Source organism: Pteropus vampyrus, unplaced genomic scaffold, assembly GCF_000151845.1.
Source record: "Pteropus vampyrus isolate Shadow unplaced genomic scaffold, Pvam_2.0 Scaffold33, whole genome shotgun sequence".
Classification (NCBI taxonomy): Eukaryota; Metazoa; Chordata; class Mammalia; order Chiroptera; family Pteropodidae; genus Pteropus; species Pteropus vampyrus.
The window spans coordinates 3,671,348-3,688,311 of NW_011888814.1; the positions used below are offsets into that span (position 1 = coordinate 3,671,348).

A 16,964-nucleotide genomic window follows, 5' to 3' on the forward strand; every position below is an offset into this window, starting at 1 on the left:
ATAGCCTGATCACTCACTGTGCCATAAACTCATTCATTTATTCAATAAATATTTATCGAGTACCAAATATATGCCAGGCACTTTTCTCGGCACTGGAGACAAAGCAGTTATTAAAATATAGAAGCCCTGCCCTTGTGTGGCTAATATTTTAGGACAACGGTTAGATGAATGAACGCTATTATATGTTAGATCGTCGTGCTATAGAGAAAAATAAAGCAGAGAAAATGGAGACATGCTCCGACTTAGCGGGGGGTCGCAAACTTTAATCACTTTCAACATTTGACATTGTAAGATTATGTGGGGAAAAATAAAAAGATTCAGATTCTGGAGTCCAACTTTAAGCCTCATACGAGGGACCTGTGCTGTCTAGTCCACCAGCACCAGCCGCACGTGACAAATGAGTACTTGCAATGGGGCTACTCTTAACTGAGCTACACTGTAAGAGTAAAATACACACTGGATTTCAAAGACATTGTATGAAAATACAATGTACAGTATCTCAATAATTTTATATACTGAATACATTTTAAACTGATAATATTTTGAATATATTGGGTTAAACTGTTATTAAAATTAATTTCACCTCTTTAATGTGACTACCAGAAAATTTTAAGTTACATATACAGCTTCTGTCATATTTCTACAGAGAGCACCATTCCGGGCTCCCTTTCAAATGTCCGTGCATTTTACTTGAGTGCAAATTTAACTATACAAGCTTACCAAGAAAGGGGAGGGAGCAAGACGCAGGACTATCGGAAGATAGTTCTATTATTATATAATAGGTAGACAGTGGGTTTTAATCTCCCACTAACTAGCTATGTGACCAGAGCCCAGCTGGAAGCTAGCAATCTCTCTGCCTCAGTTTCCTGAAAAAGAAATAATAATAATAATAGTAATTATTGTAAAGGGTTGTTGTAAGGAATGAATGAATACATGTAAAGTGCTTCGAATGGTGCCTGGCACATAAGGGTTTGCCTTTATTATTAAATAAATATCCTTATTTGTTAAAAAAGTGACCCTACAAATATTAACCATTGGCTCTTGGGATGTGACTGAAGTATTTATCAAAAAATTCATTGGCTGGAATCAAACAGCCTTGGAGGCAGGGCTGGCCGTGGGAAGAGCATACAGGGGCTCTGGTGTCTGAGACATGGGTGCAGACCTCAGGTCACCTGAATGTTAATAAAACAGCACAACTTTGTGCAAGTTCTTTACTTCTGAGTTCTCAGTTGCCTCTTTTTGTAAAACATCTATCCTGTAGAGTTGTTTAAGGAACTATTGAGGTGGTGTAAATAAAAATACGTCTGGGGCAATAGGCAGTCAATAGACGACAAAATTAGGACAAATCTTAGGCCGAATTTTACTCTCTCTACCTGGTACAAGCTAACCAAGGGTAATGATCATAATGCTCAAGAGAATACTGTTTGAAAGTCTTATGAAGCATTCGAGCTCTTACACATGAAACTGACGTTCTCATTTTTACTCACTTTTAAAAGCACCCCCAAAACATTTACTAAGTAACTGTTAACTTGCAACCAAATATAACTAAAGGGATACAACTCTATTTCTTAAAAACCTCTCTTCTGTTACTTTAGAACATTCTTCACTTTCGATTAGCTTTCCTGTCAATCCACTTAAGTTACCGAGACTACACTGATATTTTTTCTTTTCTATGCAAGCATTTAATTTTTAAAAGACGTCTTTCCTAGAGTCACTGGGCTGCAGAGTTGCGCAGTGGTGTAGCTGTTGAGTACGTGTGAAGGGAAGGCTTCTGTCTGGTGGAGGTAAGGTACAGAGGGGACAGTGAGTCTCCTCTCCCTACCTCCTCAGTGGGAACAAGGCAATCACTTCTGCCTCATCGTTCATGAAGGTGCACTGTGACCCCTGCATATGGCACAGGGGACGGGAGCATAGCCTCTGTAGGCTGCGGATCACCTACCTGTTTCTAGTCCCAGCTGGCCAACTTATTCATCCCCTGGCAGTGGGAAAGTCACTAACAACCACAGACTTGTCGTGTGTAAATTGTGTAATGTTGTGCAGGATAAAATGCCTTAAGAGGTTTTTAAAAAGTTCATTTGAGTACAGGACTGTTGCTATCACAATGGACTGACATAAAAGAACTGGCAGTCTCATATGTTTTTTCTAATTCTTTTCTTCTAAAGTGTACTTTAGCCATCAGTGTAGGTATGCTCTTTCCCCTTTTCCTGACTCTGAGTGTTTTGTTCCTGACTCTTTCTGGGGTCAAATACCGGAAAAGAATTGAAAAACGTAGGAAAGTAAAAGAAATAAAGTCCTTAATGGAAGACTTCAGTTACAAATAGCCCGAAAAAACTTGTCGATAACATGACATACAAAATTGGACTAAGCAACCTAGGACAGGGAAGGTTTGTCACTTGTCTCTTCCTCCATTGTTTTCAGACGAAACTATCCTCTTGTCTCTCTCCAAAGTACTAAGTACCTGCTTGTACCTGCTTTGTCAGCGGCATAGTGCTGGGGACACAACAGTGACCTTGGAATACGAGTTCAGGAAAGACTGCCTACAACGGGCTGAAGAGGAGATAGACAGGATAAACAGATAATGGCATATGTAATTAAAATAATTATAATTGTGATAATTGACACTAGAAAAAAGTAACAAAACCTTTCAATATTCAGAGACCCAGAGAACTCTTTCCTAGCAATTTCCTGTGATGGGATTTCATCACCTCTGCCCAGTCCTGTGATTAACATCCTCCAAAGTTAAGGGCTGCTCAGTTTGCATTTAATAGCATTTATGCTTTTCACTTTCATGTTATTTTTCAGGAGTGATAAAGGAGAGATGGCCCTCTTTTCCAATTGTAAGAGTCCTTCAAATACTGGCGACAGCTTCCAAATAAGATTAGTGTTCACGCTTAAAGCACAATGCATAACGTTAATACAGCCTCAGGTGTTTCGCTTTGAATTCATAGCAAAAACAAAACAAAACAAAACAACAAAAACACCAAAACACACACACAAAAAACCCGCTGCTGAACTTTTACAGAGATAAATAACCTATATTTTCCCTACAAAGCATTAGCCATAGTTCTGATAAAATCAAAGTATTTTCACGATCTTATTCAAAGTGACCTAATAGGAACCCTAAAGAGGAAAGAGCTTTTCATAATATCAAAACACAACATGACCATGTCAGGAATAATGGCACATGCATGCACAGACATCAATTACCTGTTTCCTTTTCTGCTGGGCCTAAAACATAAGAAAAGAGAATTTAGGAGGGAAGCAAATTCTGCCCATGTTGCTCACATAATACAGAAGGTGAGTTAAGCAAAGAAAAGTAGTCCACTTCCTATTTCTAACTTAAATTTGATTTTGTTTTTGGTTTGATCCTGAGCATAGAACAAGAGCTCTTTATTTTTTAAGATACAAAAGAGGGGGGGAGGGAAGGGAGATAATAAAGGGCATAGGTTTTCTCATCTAATAAGCATGCATTTTGGTTTTTTTGACAGTAGATTGCTCAGTAATCTTATCCAACTAGATTTCTAGGATCCATTTTCTAGAGTATTTCACACTAGACTAGAGATAAGAGAGGGCGACTTCAGAAAGGGAAGAGGTGGGATAGTTCCCTGCTCACTGACCATTTGGTTCTATTATAGGTTTTTCTCTAACATGAGCTTATTTTTATGAAAGAACAAATACACCTTTCTGATCACCAGTGTTGCCATGTTTATCTAACTGATTAATAAAAGAAGCCCATGTTTGTATACCAATAAGAGAATCGTCTTCGTTTGTCCACATTAAAATGTGCTCTATGACTAGGAAATAAACATAGAGATAAACAAAAAAATATACTGCATATTTTTTCGGTATTTTTTGAATAAAGTAATGGTCAAAATGACTAAAATTGACAGTTAAGAACAAAAAGATTGTCATAGTTTTTTTGGATAGGCTTCGTTATATTTGGATAAAAAAATATTGTGTTTATTCAGGTTGTCCACAAACATTTTCTTGTTGCCAGATTTAATGTCTATTTTTATATCAATTCTTTCAATCCGTGTTCACAACACTCACTATTCCCAAAACATGAAAACTGTTTGAATGAGTATTCAAAATGTGAAAACCAATCTGTTTACCTTCCACTTTCCCCAAATGATCTAATATTCATTGCTTGTGCTTTAACACAACATGATATCATAATTAATGATGTTAAACTGGTAACTAAGGAGGTTTCATGTTGTTACTCTCGTGATATAATATTGGTTGCTATAGTGATGGGATGGCTTTTTTGTTAATCACTCAGGAGGTTGGTTACAGCATGCTTGTTAGAAAGCTTGATCAGATTTGGAGAGAAAAAAGATATAACACGGCCAATTATAATCATCTTTTTCATTGTCCCAATTTTGATGGGACTATCATAACATCAACTAATTAATACATTTATCATTCATTATGTACAATTTTATGTTTAAAGTTACTAAAAATTTTCTAATGGATGATATACTTTTTATTTTTAGAGATAAGTATTTAACACTGCAAACTTTTTTTCCTCCTTAAGTTAATGCTACATGTATTACACAAGCTAGTTTTATAATTAAAGAATTTAAGATCCTTTCTATTACTTTTAATTATATCAATCAAAGGACTGTTGAATAAAAGCTGATTGTGTGACTCTGCCACAAATTGCAATCTACTTATTGATAAACATCTTAAATCTCAGTATCCTTAATGAATAAGACCTGAAGAAAGAGAAAAAAAATGCACAGTCTTCTCAAGAGATCTAATCTTCCAAGTGCATCAATACATTGCAAGCAATTAAAAGTTGCAGGGAATTTCTATCAGTTTATTTCAGCCCTCACGATAATCAACAAGTTTCCTCCTTCTGAGTGACAATGCAGAATAGAAAATAAAATTATTTAATACTACACTGTCCAGAGTTTAAATGTTAGACATACTTACAATAATGTTAAAAAATACAACCCATGAAAACACCTTTTGGTTTCCTGAAAACTCAAAATAAGAACAAAGGACAACTTAAGCACGAATCCTGGGTCTTTCATTCAAGCAGAGTCCCAGGAGGCATATTAAAGCAATGAATAGGAAAAAGCTCTTCAGTTCACCAGCTGAGATTTTAATGAGACATTTCCCTTTGCCACGGTACAGGTTTGTTCAGGAAAGGAAAGGACTTCTCACAGAAAATTCAGTTAATAGGCATTGTTGGCTCTCACTGCCACTTCGGCAATTGCTCACTGCACTGACCTTCTATTTTGGCATATTCTGTGAGTCTAGTGTAATTGATCAAGGCAGCTTTCTCGAGACATTTTCTGACCACTTTTTTCACTTCTTCTGCTGGTATGGGAGTGGCAATATCTTTCATTAAAACCTAGAGAGGGAGAGAGAGATTGCATAAAATAGTAAAAACAAATTACACAAACTGTTCTGGACCTGACTATTAGCAGGAAGGGGTCCTAGGTAACACTGGAAGTAATGAGTCGGCACTTCACAACTGGGCAGTAATCCTCCAATCTTGGCTCCTCCTGTCTGAGCCTCATTTTGTGCACATCAGAACCTCCCACAGGCAAGCCACCATTCAGTGTGACTATCACTCTTCCTCCAGGGACCCATGACACCATTAGAGCAGCTGTTTTAGATCAGGAGTACAGTCGTTGGGACAAGTAATAAACAAAGCTTGTATTCCACATCCCTAATTTGAAAGCTTTGAATGATTTGGGCAACGTATATGAAAACAACAACAAAAATTCCATTAGGAGTAAGCATTGTTTTTAAGCTCTATAAAAATCAAGACCACTGCTTTCACTTTAGTCATTGTGACCCATTGAGGAGGAGAAAAATTCTTTGTTTTAGTGAAATGGAGTATCAAATGTTTAAATACATGAAAACTTGCTGAGATTAGGAAAAAACTTGATTATTTTCTGTTGGGATCCTAAATTGTGTTTTTGGATTTTTCCTTTAAAAGTACCGCAACTGGCCCAGGGAAAAAGCAATTATATCCAGAATTCAAAATACAACATATTCAAACACTTTTATATAATGACTTGTTGCTAATTTTCCTTAAAAACTTCCTACTGGTAAAACTCACAATAAGTTTTGATCACACTAGTAATTAAATTTGATTTTTCCATATAGATAATGGGGTTTTTATTGCTTTGCTTACATTGAACTTATAAAGCATATAAAGACGATACTTTTGTCAAGTGTTCTTACTATCTTATTAGTCTTTTGTCTTGAAAGAAATAATGAAAGAACATGAAAACACCCATTTCATGCTTTATTATTTCTCTTTTGATCAGCCTTGGCACTAAGGATTTTATATTTACAAACGTATTCAATCATTCTAGCACTGGTGATACTTGAAAACATATTTTATTTTATTTTTAAGGCAAGGTTTCCTTTTGAAGATTGCAAACGTCATCATTTAAAAACTTCTTTCCCTACCAACTTCAATTATTCTTCATATTCTCATAAGAATCTTTAACACACTGACATATATTTGACACTTTAATTAGAATTGCACATTATACTCTTCATAGCCAGAAAAATCTTCTTTCTTACAGTAAAAAAGATACAAGCATTAACGTATTATTACTTTTAATGTAATTATTACTAAAATGTAACTTTAAGATTAATTTTGTACCATATGTAGAACCATAAACTTTACTATTAGGCCTTCTCATGGTGACAAACTTTTAAACAACAGAAATAGCTGTTAAAATTAGAATGCATATATCTGTTACAGAGGTTAGTCCAGGGTGGAAACCAGGCATATTTCACATTATTTGGAGATGGAGAATTGAATCCTCTTTCCTGGCAAGTGCAGATAAAGTGCTGGTGAGTACAGAAAGGGAGGCGCAACCTCTGTTTGGTGTTTCTTCCCCACGTTCTTCGAAGGTATCATAAGTATCAAGAATTCACAGATTTTATTTTTCTAAGATGTCAGTAAATACAGAGGCATGAAGCTGAAGATGTGGCTTTTACCATTCCTCTCTCATTTCAGAAAGAGGCATGATTAGTGACGAAAACAAGTCACTGTTCACCCTTCCACTTGTCAGCCCAGGGCACATGGGCAGTTCTGCTACCACTAGCTCAGCCCTGCTGGGAACGAGGAGGGGAGCAAGGAGCTCTGCTATGGAAACCAGCTCACTGAGATGCTGCACCAGGTACCCAGGGCGGGATGAGGTTCCAAAAAAATAAAGCTATCTTTCAGGGTTTTATCTTACCCATGACACCTTAATGAACGAGATGAAACATATACTTTGAAAATCTTGAGTTATATGCAGCTTTTCATATTAAAAAAATTCTAACAAAAAAGATATAACAAAAAGATAATTACTACAATAATATTTCTATCACACAATGCACAGTAATCAAGGACAAGACAGGGATATTTAGATGAAACCAATCTATAAGCCAAAGATCTCATTTTATCCATCACTTCTAGCCCTTCTCTCTGTCCTTAAATCACTGAAAATGTCTTCTCATTTTGCTTTTCATAGAAGTGCTAATAAACAATATAATATCTAGAATTTACTGAGCAGAAAAATGGACAAGAACAAGTGCCTGAAGTCAATAAATTAGGACCAGAATAATCATGAGCTATAGATGATCTCCGGACACTCTTAATACTTATAAGGAGTAAGAGTTGTCCATACTACTTAACTGTTAGCTACCAATGAACACATGAATAGTTTTATAGATAGATGAAACTAATCTGCCACTAAAAGAGGAGTAGAACATATACTTTCATGAATAAATGATTTTTTAGCATGGATATGAAAATTTATTTGCTATTTATTTTTTAAGGAAAAATGAACTTCTACAATTCATGAATTCATTTATAATGACAGATTGAATTAAAATACATTTGAGATGAATTTAGAGTAAAAGAAATGATATGTGTGTGAATATTAAATGATAAATTCTTATAAGTACAAGGGATATGACAGGTAGAAGTACAAATAAATCAAGGGAGATAACAAAAGACAACTGTAAAGTCTGAAAAACAGATAATTATACTTAAATGAAAAAATAAAAGACTATTTAATGGGGGGTAAAGGTAGGAAAAACAGTTACTACCAAAAATATGCCATCAACTCAGCATATGATGGCAGTTGTAGGTTTTAAAAGGCTTGGGGAGGAAGAAGATATAAGAAGAACTTGAATGGAGCAAGAAAAGGTGAGAAATTGATGTAGTGTGAGGGACTCAGGAGAACACACTGGAGAATAAGACTGTCTTTGCATATTTCAATAACTAAAACACACAGCAATTGACAATGCAAGCAGTATTTATAAAGCAATGTTCAAACATACCCTTTCAAGTAATGAAAGTGTAGCTTTTAGAGCACCTTCAGGTCGTCCAAAGGGAAAGCAGTATCTTCAAAAACAAAAAGAAGAACAATAAAGTCAAACATTTAATATCCAAACTGCTAAATAATTCCCTCTTCTATTATCTGGCATGATTGGAGAACAATGAAAAGTGATTAAAATAGCTTTGACCCATCTGGGAAAGTGTTAACTGCTGTAGTTTACCTAGTCCCATGATTTAAATGTCTTAAACTGGAAGGGTGTAAACTGTGATGAAAAAGGTTCTAAAGTTTTAGTGATACATGTACAGAAAGGCCATAGTAATCAAACAAAAATCACTACACTCCTGAGTACAGGGATACTTAAAATGCATTTCTTGAAAATTTCTTGTCTAAGGTGTTGTTATTCAAGCTCTATTAGAGATCAAATGAAATGACTTCCCCCTTTCTTCCTGTATGTATGTGTGGATTAAGATGAGAACACACACATCATGGACATAACTTCTAGGACGAACAAGTTTCCAGCTCCCTGTTTTCCTGTCACTTGCCTGTCTATCCTGGTGTCTAACTCTCCAACCTCCCCACAAAACACACAAACTGTCTGCAGCGCTTTTGCTGGAAATATCATTTATTCAGAGTATCTCTCAGCCCATGTATTCCAAATACACACCCACAACGAGAGGGCAGGTTGTGCAGAAGTTCTCAGGTCAGGGTCAGAAACTGGGAGAGTGAGGGGGCTCCTCAGAAGTTAGTTGCTATGTGGTGGTGATAGGTTTATTGCTCTTTACAAGGAGGTCCCTCTTCAGGTCACTTTCCACTTCAAGAGTACAGAATGTCAGGGCCACTTCATCCAGCTGGAACTCCTTGCTTTGTTGAATCAGGTTCAGCAGAGCTTCCCCCTCCCTTACTGCTGCCTCCACCCAAGGATTGAGTGCTACAGACAGCTGGGCTGTCCTTAGGTGGCCACATTGCTCTGACTTAGAAATCGTCAAACCAGTAACTTGAAAGTTTACTTATTTCCGTGTCCTTTGCCATTATCCAGGGGCTTAGTAGACACATTATCTAATTATCTATACGTAATTAACAATAAAACTATTTTTTTCACATTGGAATTTGAACAGGATTTCCTAAAAAGCACATCTATTTTAAGTTTAATTTGTTTAACAGGACCAAATTTTAATGAAAAGATTGAGTTCTCACAAAGCTGTAGCTGAGTATATATTAGGATTACGTTTTTGTTTTGTGGAGCTTTTATTAGTTTCAGAAAATGTCATATAAGTGTCATATAAATCTAGTCACTCAAATTTTCTTCAGAATATGGTTTACCATTTCATAATTTTCTGTTAAAAATTTCCTTCACTTAATCTTGCCTCTGCACCATTACCACCTCCCCCCACCAACAAAAAAGCCACAACCAATTTATTTTGATACTTTTTTCCTGAGTGGTGTTTTTTTTTAGAGCATTAGCAAATTAGCAAAGTAGCTTTAATCATTTTGTATACCATAGACCTTAATCCACATTTAACTAAAACACAAATTGGGTTCTTGTAGTCTCCTCCCCTTGCTTAAATCTTTTCAGTGTATTTGCATAATCCACTCATTGTCTTGTCCATTGTTTATTTCCATTAACCTGTGGGTGATGCATTTCATGAATGGAATGTTACTGATCCCCAGATTACGTTTAGCATTTCAGGGCTCCGAGGTCCCACTGGGCATGTTCTGAATTAGCATTAGCTGCCCATGATGTGTAAATAATTCAACACATTTACAGAGTACAAGTAATCCTGAATCAATAAAGTACAGAAAATAACTGCACAGAGCTTAATTAATCTTTACAAAACAAGTTTTAAAAGAAGGGACTCATTCTGTCCTGCCTTTCAGGATAAATATTTTGGGTTTTTACCACTTTGACAACTATGTAATAGCAATGTGAAGTGGAAAATGCTCAATTATCAAATAAAATTCAACCAAGTTTAATACCTAATCAGAATAAATTGAAATGCAATTGAAATCTCCCTTATTCCTACTTTAGTAAATTAATTACACAGATAAATAAGCCTATACAGAACTGTCCTACAACTAAGATTTTTTTCCTAAGCCATTTTTAGATATAGTATTTATTTTTGTTATATATGTAGTCTAAGAGGAAATTTTTTCTAAAAGTCTTCTTTTCTGAAAAACAGAAGTCCTTTATGTCAGTCCTACCCCACTTCCCAAGTAATTTCTTTAGAAAAAATATTTTTAACTTTTAGCTGATTCTTTTGGTATTTCAATGTCATATCTCTGGCCTATGTGTTAATATTTTTAATTCTTGATTTTTTAGTTTTAGTTATTATTTCAACTTCCCACTATGGAAGAGAAGCACTTATTTATTTTTTTTTAAAGTTTTTAGAGATGTCACAATGAACTGCACATATTTAAAGCATGTAATTTGTAAGTTTTGATATATGTATATATCCATAAAACTGTCACTACAATCAATGTAAGATATATATTCATGACCCCAAACATTTCTTCTCCATCCCTGGGGCCCAGGCAACCACTGATTTACTTTCTGTTATTTGGATTAGTTTGTATTTTCTATAATTTTCTGTAAGAGGAATTATACAGTATATACTTTTTTTGGCTCTCATTTCTCTCAGCAAATTTTAATATTTATTCATGCCATTGCATGTATTGCTCAGAAGTACTCAATTCATTGTTTATTCCTTTCTTGTTGAAGGTCATCTAGCTTGTTTTCATCTTTTGGCTATTGTGAATAATGCTGGTATGAACATTCATGTAAGTCTTTGTATAGACATATGCTTTCATGTCTTTTAGGGTAATCTTAAGAGTGAAATGTCTGGGTCACATGTCAGGTGTTTAAATTTTTAAGAACCTGCAAACTACTTTGCAAAGTGGGTTTTGCCATTTTAATTCCTATCAAGAGTGGATGCAGTTCCAGTGTCGCATCCAGACCAACAGTTGTTAGCTCAGTAGGTTTTGTAAAGTATATTAATAGGTATGCAATAGCACCTCACTGTAGTTTTAATTGGTATTTTCCTAAAGAGTAATGATGTTGAGCATCTTTTCATATGCTCAAATATTTTAAAACAATTTTTTAATTGGGTCATTTTGTTTCTTATTAAGTTTTAAGAGTTATTTATATATTTTGGGTAGAGGTCTTTGTAGAATATGTATTCTCTCACATTCTGAGATTCATCTCTTTATTTCCTTAATAATGTCTTTGGGAGATCAAATGTTCTTAATGTTGATGAAGTTTAAGGTGATATTTTTCCATATATGAATCATGATTTTGGTGTTTTATTTAAGAATCTTTGCTTCATCCAAAGACACAGAGATTTTCTGTTTTCTAGGTCTATCCATTTTGAGTTAACTTTTGTATCAGGAGTGAGGTATAGATTCAGGTTAATATTTTGCATTTGTTGAAATAAATATACTTTACATTTGTTGAAAATTAATGACTATATGTGTGTGAGTCTATTTCTGGACTGACTGTACCACACTATCTTGATTATTGTAGCTTTACAAGTAAGTCTTGAAATCAAGTAGTGTTAGCATTCCAATGTTATTCTTTTTGAAGTTACTTCGGCTATATAAATTCTTTGCATTTCCATATGAACTTTAGAGTCAGGTTGCCAATTTCTACAAATTCTATTGGATTTTGATTGATATAACATTGATATAACATTGATTGATATAACATTGAAGCTATAGATCAATTTAGGTTTTCCTTAATTTCTCTCAGCAAGACTTTGTATATTTCAGTGTACAGGTTTTGCACATTTTTGTCAGAATGAACCCCAAGTATTCAATCACTTTTGTTGCCACTGTAAACAGTATTTTTAAAGTTTCAATTTCAGATTGTTTCTTGCTATTATATAGAAATAAATTGATATTTTTATATTTAGGATCCTACAACTTTCTAAACTTATGAATAACGGTAGCAATTTTTTTTTGTGGTTTCCATAGGATTTTCTATATAGGTGGCCATATTATCTGTGAATAAAGACAATTTTACTTATTTTCCAATTAGATGTCTTTCTTTTCCTGCCTCAATGCGTTTGCTAGACCACCCAGAACAGTTTTGAACAATTCTATCTTTCGTCATTTTCACTTTTGTTGGTTTTATTCTCTTCATTGGTCATATTTTACTATTTCTTTGTATGCTTGAAAATTTTTGTCGGAATGCTAGGCATTGTTTCTTTACAATTTTATTGATGAATACTTTTGTATTCCTTTATTCCTGAACTTCATTTTGAAATGCAGTTAAATTACTTGAAAACGGCTTGATTCATTCAAATCCTGATTCTAACCCTCATTAGGAGAGACCATGACAATGTGTATTCTAGGGCTAATTTTTTTTCACTGTTGAGGCAAAACCCTCTGGTACTCTATCTGATGCTCATGAATTAGAAGGTTTGTACTCTGGGTCGTAGAAACTGGAACAACTAGGCCTATGTTAGATTTAGAGATCTCCCCTTGCAATCCTTTCACATAGTTCTTTGCCTGACTGGATAATTTCCTCACAATCATGTACTGATCAATACCTAGCTGAAGACTCTAGGGGGACCCTCAGATACCTGTATGTCTCTCTGCTCTCTCTTCTTTAGAACTCTACCTGAAAACTCTGGCTGCCTTGGCCTCCCTAGATTTCCAACTCTGCCTCCTCAAGTCAGGATGTCTACCGGGATCTACCCAGGTGCCTTTTTTTGGGACATGGACTGAAACACTCCTGGAGGTAAGCAGGGGAAATTAAAGGACTTATTTCATTTGTTTCCCATCTCTCAGGAACCACTGTTATTCATTGCTTTGTGTTTAGTGTCCAAAAAGAGCATTTTCCTCACATATTTTGTACTTAAAAAAAAAAAATGGTTTCAGGTAGAAAGATAAATATCCTCTGTTACTCCATCTTAGATACTTAATACAATATAATTCAGAACTCTAATGTAATTAACACAGTTAATTCCACACTCCATTTCTGGTGGGCAATAAATCTTCTCTTGACATGTTAAAATATCTCAGTGTTTTGTCAATTTGATCTACTTAAAGAATTTTCTGACCTGCTCCAGTGAAAATAGGCTGTTCTCTAAGCTCAGTCATCACTTTGGGGTCTCTATTAATCACTGTCCCTTTACTCTGATACTGATGTCCTGTTGTAGAGCTCTTAACTCTCCCTCTCCCCGCCCCTTTTCTTGCTAAACTGCATTCTCCAGAAAGGAAACATGGGAAGCACATCTTTGAAGTCCTGCATATCTCAAAATATCTTTATTCTACAGTGAACAAGACTTTTGCTGGTATAGAATTCTAGGCTGGAAGTAACCTTTCCTCAGAATTATAAAGTTACTGATGCATTATTTTCTGGGTATCAGTATCATTCCTCACATCAAAATGAAAGCTGCAGAAGCAAAGGGTTGTTTTTTAAATTTTGTTCACTGCTTGACACTCAATAGTAGGTACTCAATAAATATTTCTAGAATACGTGAAAGTTGAGAAGCCATTCTGATTCTTGATTCTTTATATTTCAGGATCTTTTCTTTTATCCCCAAGAATCTAAAAATTCATGAAAATGTACTCTGATCAGTATTTATTTCAATCCACTGTGTTGGGTATTAAATTGACTCTTTCAGTCTGAACACTTATGTCTTTTAATTCTGAAAAATATTTTTGAATAATTTTATTCAAACTTTTGTACTTTTAGCCTTAATTGTTTCTGGAATTCTATTATTTATGATAAAATTTCTAAGCAGATCTTTAATTTTTCTTATCTTTGTACTCCTATGTTCCTATCCCCCAACCCTACTTTCAGCAAGGTTTTGTTAACTTTACCTTTCATTAGTGTGTACGTATTTGTGTGTCATTCACATACAACTTCTAAGAACTCTTATTTGTTCCAAGGTTTTTTTAACCTTCCTTCCTTCCTTTTCCTTCCTTCTACCTTCTCTCCCATTCCCTTTTTTCCCAGCATGTTGTTTTTGTTTTATAATGTTCTATCTTTCAAATCTCTCCAAGGATATCAGTAGTAGATTCTCACCACCTCTTCCTTCCCCATTTTCTTCTTCATATACAATCCTTGTTTGTTTGTTTGTTTGTTTGTTTGTTTTCCAAGTTGCTTTTTTAGTATTTACTTGCTCTGGGCTCTATCTTCAAGAGTAAATACTTCCCTCAAATGTCTGATGACCTTGGCTGTTTGATCGTTTTCAAAAGTGTGGTATTAAAAAACAGAATGGAAGCTATGTACCCTAAGTAGGGTACATGTATCCCATGGTGTTTGCTGAAGAGGAATCTGGCTGGGCTGTTTCAGTGGGAGTCTTTATCGTCCACAGCTTTAGGTATTTTTTCTTGGCTAGTGAGAGTTTCAGAGGAAGACATTTATAGTATGCCTGGAAGGTATAAACCTGCCTGCCTGCCTGGCAGCATTTTGAGAGTCAAGCGTGTGAGCTGGAAGGAGAAGGCTGTGATTCTCAGATTTCAGAATAAATGTTTATTAAATTTCCAGGTTTATAAACCCGAGTTCCAACTGCCTGATGTTTCCTCCTATCCTCCACCCCAGTCCAGGTACCCTCTAATTTTACCCTCTCCAGGGAATGAATCTGCAGGGCTCTGCCAGGGGCCGGGAAGGGCAGCAGCCTGGCTGCCACGTTGGAAAAGAGATGTGGGGCTCTAAGTGAGTTTTAAGCATATTTACAATAAATTGTCCTTCATTCTTAATTTCTACAAGGGCACAATACTGGCAATCCCTAAACATTCTGGTGATTGTATGACATAAATCAAATTATTTCTTTGTTTTCCCCACTGCCAGTTTTTCCCTGGGTGGCTAAATGAGACATGATTCAGCCATCCGACCTCCAAAAATTGTTTTCCCATTTTTTTCCTCTTTTACTTTAGTTGTCCTTATAAGTTTATGTGTTCTGGAAAAAATGTTACTATTTTAGTTAGGTTCTAAGAGGAAGCTAAGCCAGACATACATCAATATTCTATCGTTAACCAGAAATTCCTCAATTATGTTTAATTTAGTTTGCCTTATTGTTTTATCTGTCTTTGAAATCCTTTTCTGGAATACGGCTGGACCTAAATAAACAAGTCTCTATATAAGAGTTATTAACAGTACTGTGATTACTTCTTTAGTGTGAACTGATAAGTAATCTGTGTTCTTTCTAAATTTTAACACGAATGACTAAGGAAGATTATTGGTAGAATCCTTATGAAAATCCTCACAGACAATTTAAAAATTTTTACTAACTTGCCTATGTGGACAACTATCTATTTTATTTTAATCCCATTTCCTCTTATCCAGTCTTCTATAGACAAGAAAAAAAAAAAAAAAAAACAGAACTGGCGAGATTTACACAAACTCTATAAACATCCAAAGGGAATATAAGAGTCGGCCCAAAATGTCTAGACTGATTCATTTCAGTTCTTGTCCTCAGTACACCAAAGAAATAAAAGCTAAGAAGGATTATAAAGTACATCTTTAGAGAAATTATTAAAAGAGGACACACATATACGAGAGAGAACACAACTGCGAGGGAGGAAATGAATACGATAAATAACGTGGACAACTGCTGTTCCCTGTCTCCCCCTGTGTAGTTGCTGGGCAGCTGTGAGGGGCATTGAATTCCCCTGGTGGGATGGCTCAGATTAGGCTAATTCAATCATGGTGATACCATTGCTCTTAAGTGACTAATTGAGGCATTTAGTGTGTCCTCTGGCCGCTGGGCAGGTTTAGGACTGGCCCATGACCTATTCAGAGCAAATGAGATATGAGGAATAGTTTGGTAGGATCTTCTAAGGAAACTTTTCATGATCTTAAGGGAGCATCACAGAAAGAGATGGCCTCTACTACTTCCCCTGAAAACTGGCATGCATGATTGTGAGACCAAGGAATTCTGTGGTCTTGCTACCAATCTGGGGATGAAAGCATCCCATGGAGGACAGCCGTATAAGAATCATGGAGAAGCAGAGCTGTGGCTACTGAATTCAGCTTGTCCTGAAGTTTACCCTACCTGAGATCTGCAGGTAAGTGAGCATACACATTCATTTATTTAAACCAGTTTGAGGTAGGATCTGTTACTTGCAGATGAAAGCACTGATACAGATAACCACAGTGATTTACATAGTTGGTGATATAGCTATTCAACTGAATTACAAGCTCTGTCTCGATGTTAAAAAAGGAAATACTGCATGTAATTAAAAGACATGTAAAATAAATTTATGTCAGGATCTCTATACAACCTAAGAGACGACAACGGCAAATGAAGAAACATTCTCTGCAAATGCAAAAGAAAAAAAAGCTTTCCTCATGTCTCCATGTTGTTTATTTAAAAAAATCAGCAGAGAATCTAATCTTAACTCTGTAAGTTGAATTCTGCTATGCTATCAAGAACAGTGTTTCCTAATGTGAATCTATTGATCTTTTGGGCAAAAATTGTCCAATGTGAGACCGTCCTATGCATTGCATTCCTAAACCCAGCACTGAATGACTGTCCCCATATCCGGTTATTGTGACAACGAAAATCCTCCCTCATTCACGAAGGGAGTGCTACCAGCGAAGGTGGTGCTACCAGCCCTAGTTGAAATCACTAATGTACGGGAACAGATGCACAGTGTATCGTTCTTTCTAAGATTCATTCTTTCCTTCAATATTATTTTAAAATCAGAGTCTAA

At 35.5% G+C, this 16,964-nt stretch overlaps 1 protein-coding gene across 2 annotated transcripts in view; it reads right to left on the reverse strand.

Moving 5' to 3' along the window:
- Positions 1 to 16,964, reverse strand: part of CADPS2 (calcium dependent secretion activator 2) — a 375,602-nt gene that overhangs the window by 99,818 nt on the left and 258,820 nt on the right. For both annotated transcript variants that reach the window (XM_023528883.1, XM_023528884.1), the window contains exons 14-15: positions 8,305 to 8,368; positions 5,236 to 5,359 (exon numbers count right to left, since the gene is read on the reverse strand). In XM_023528883.1, the coding sequence (XP_023384651.1) occupies positions 5,236 to 5,359; positions 8,305 to 8,368 (188 nt within the window). The remainder of the gene's footprint in view (positions 1 to 5,235; positions 5,360 to 8,304; positions 8,369 to 16,964) is intronic.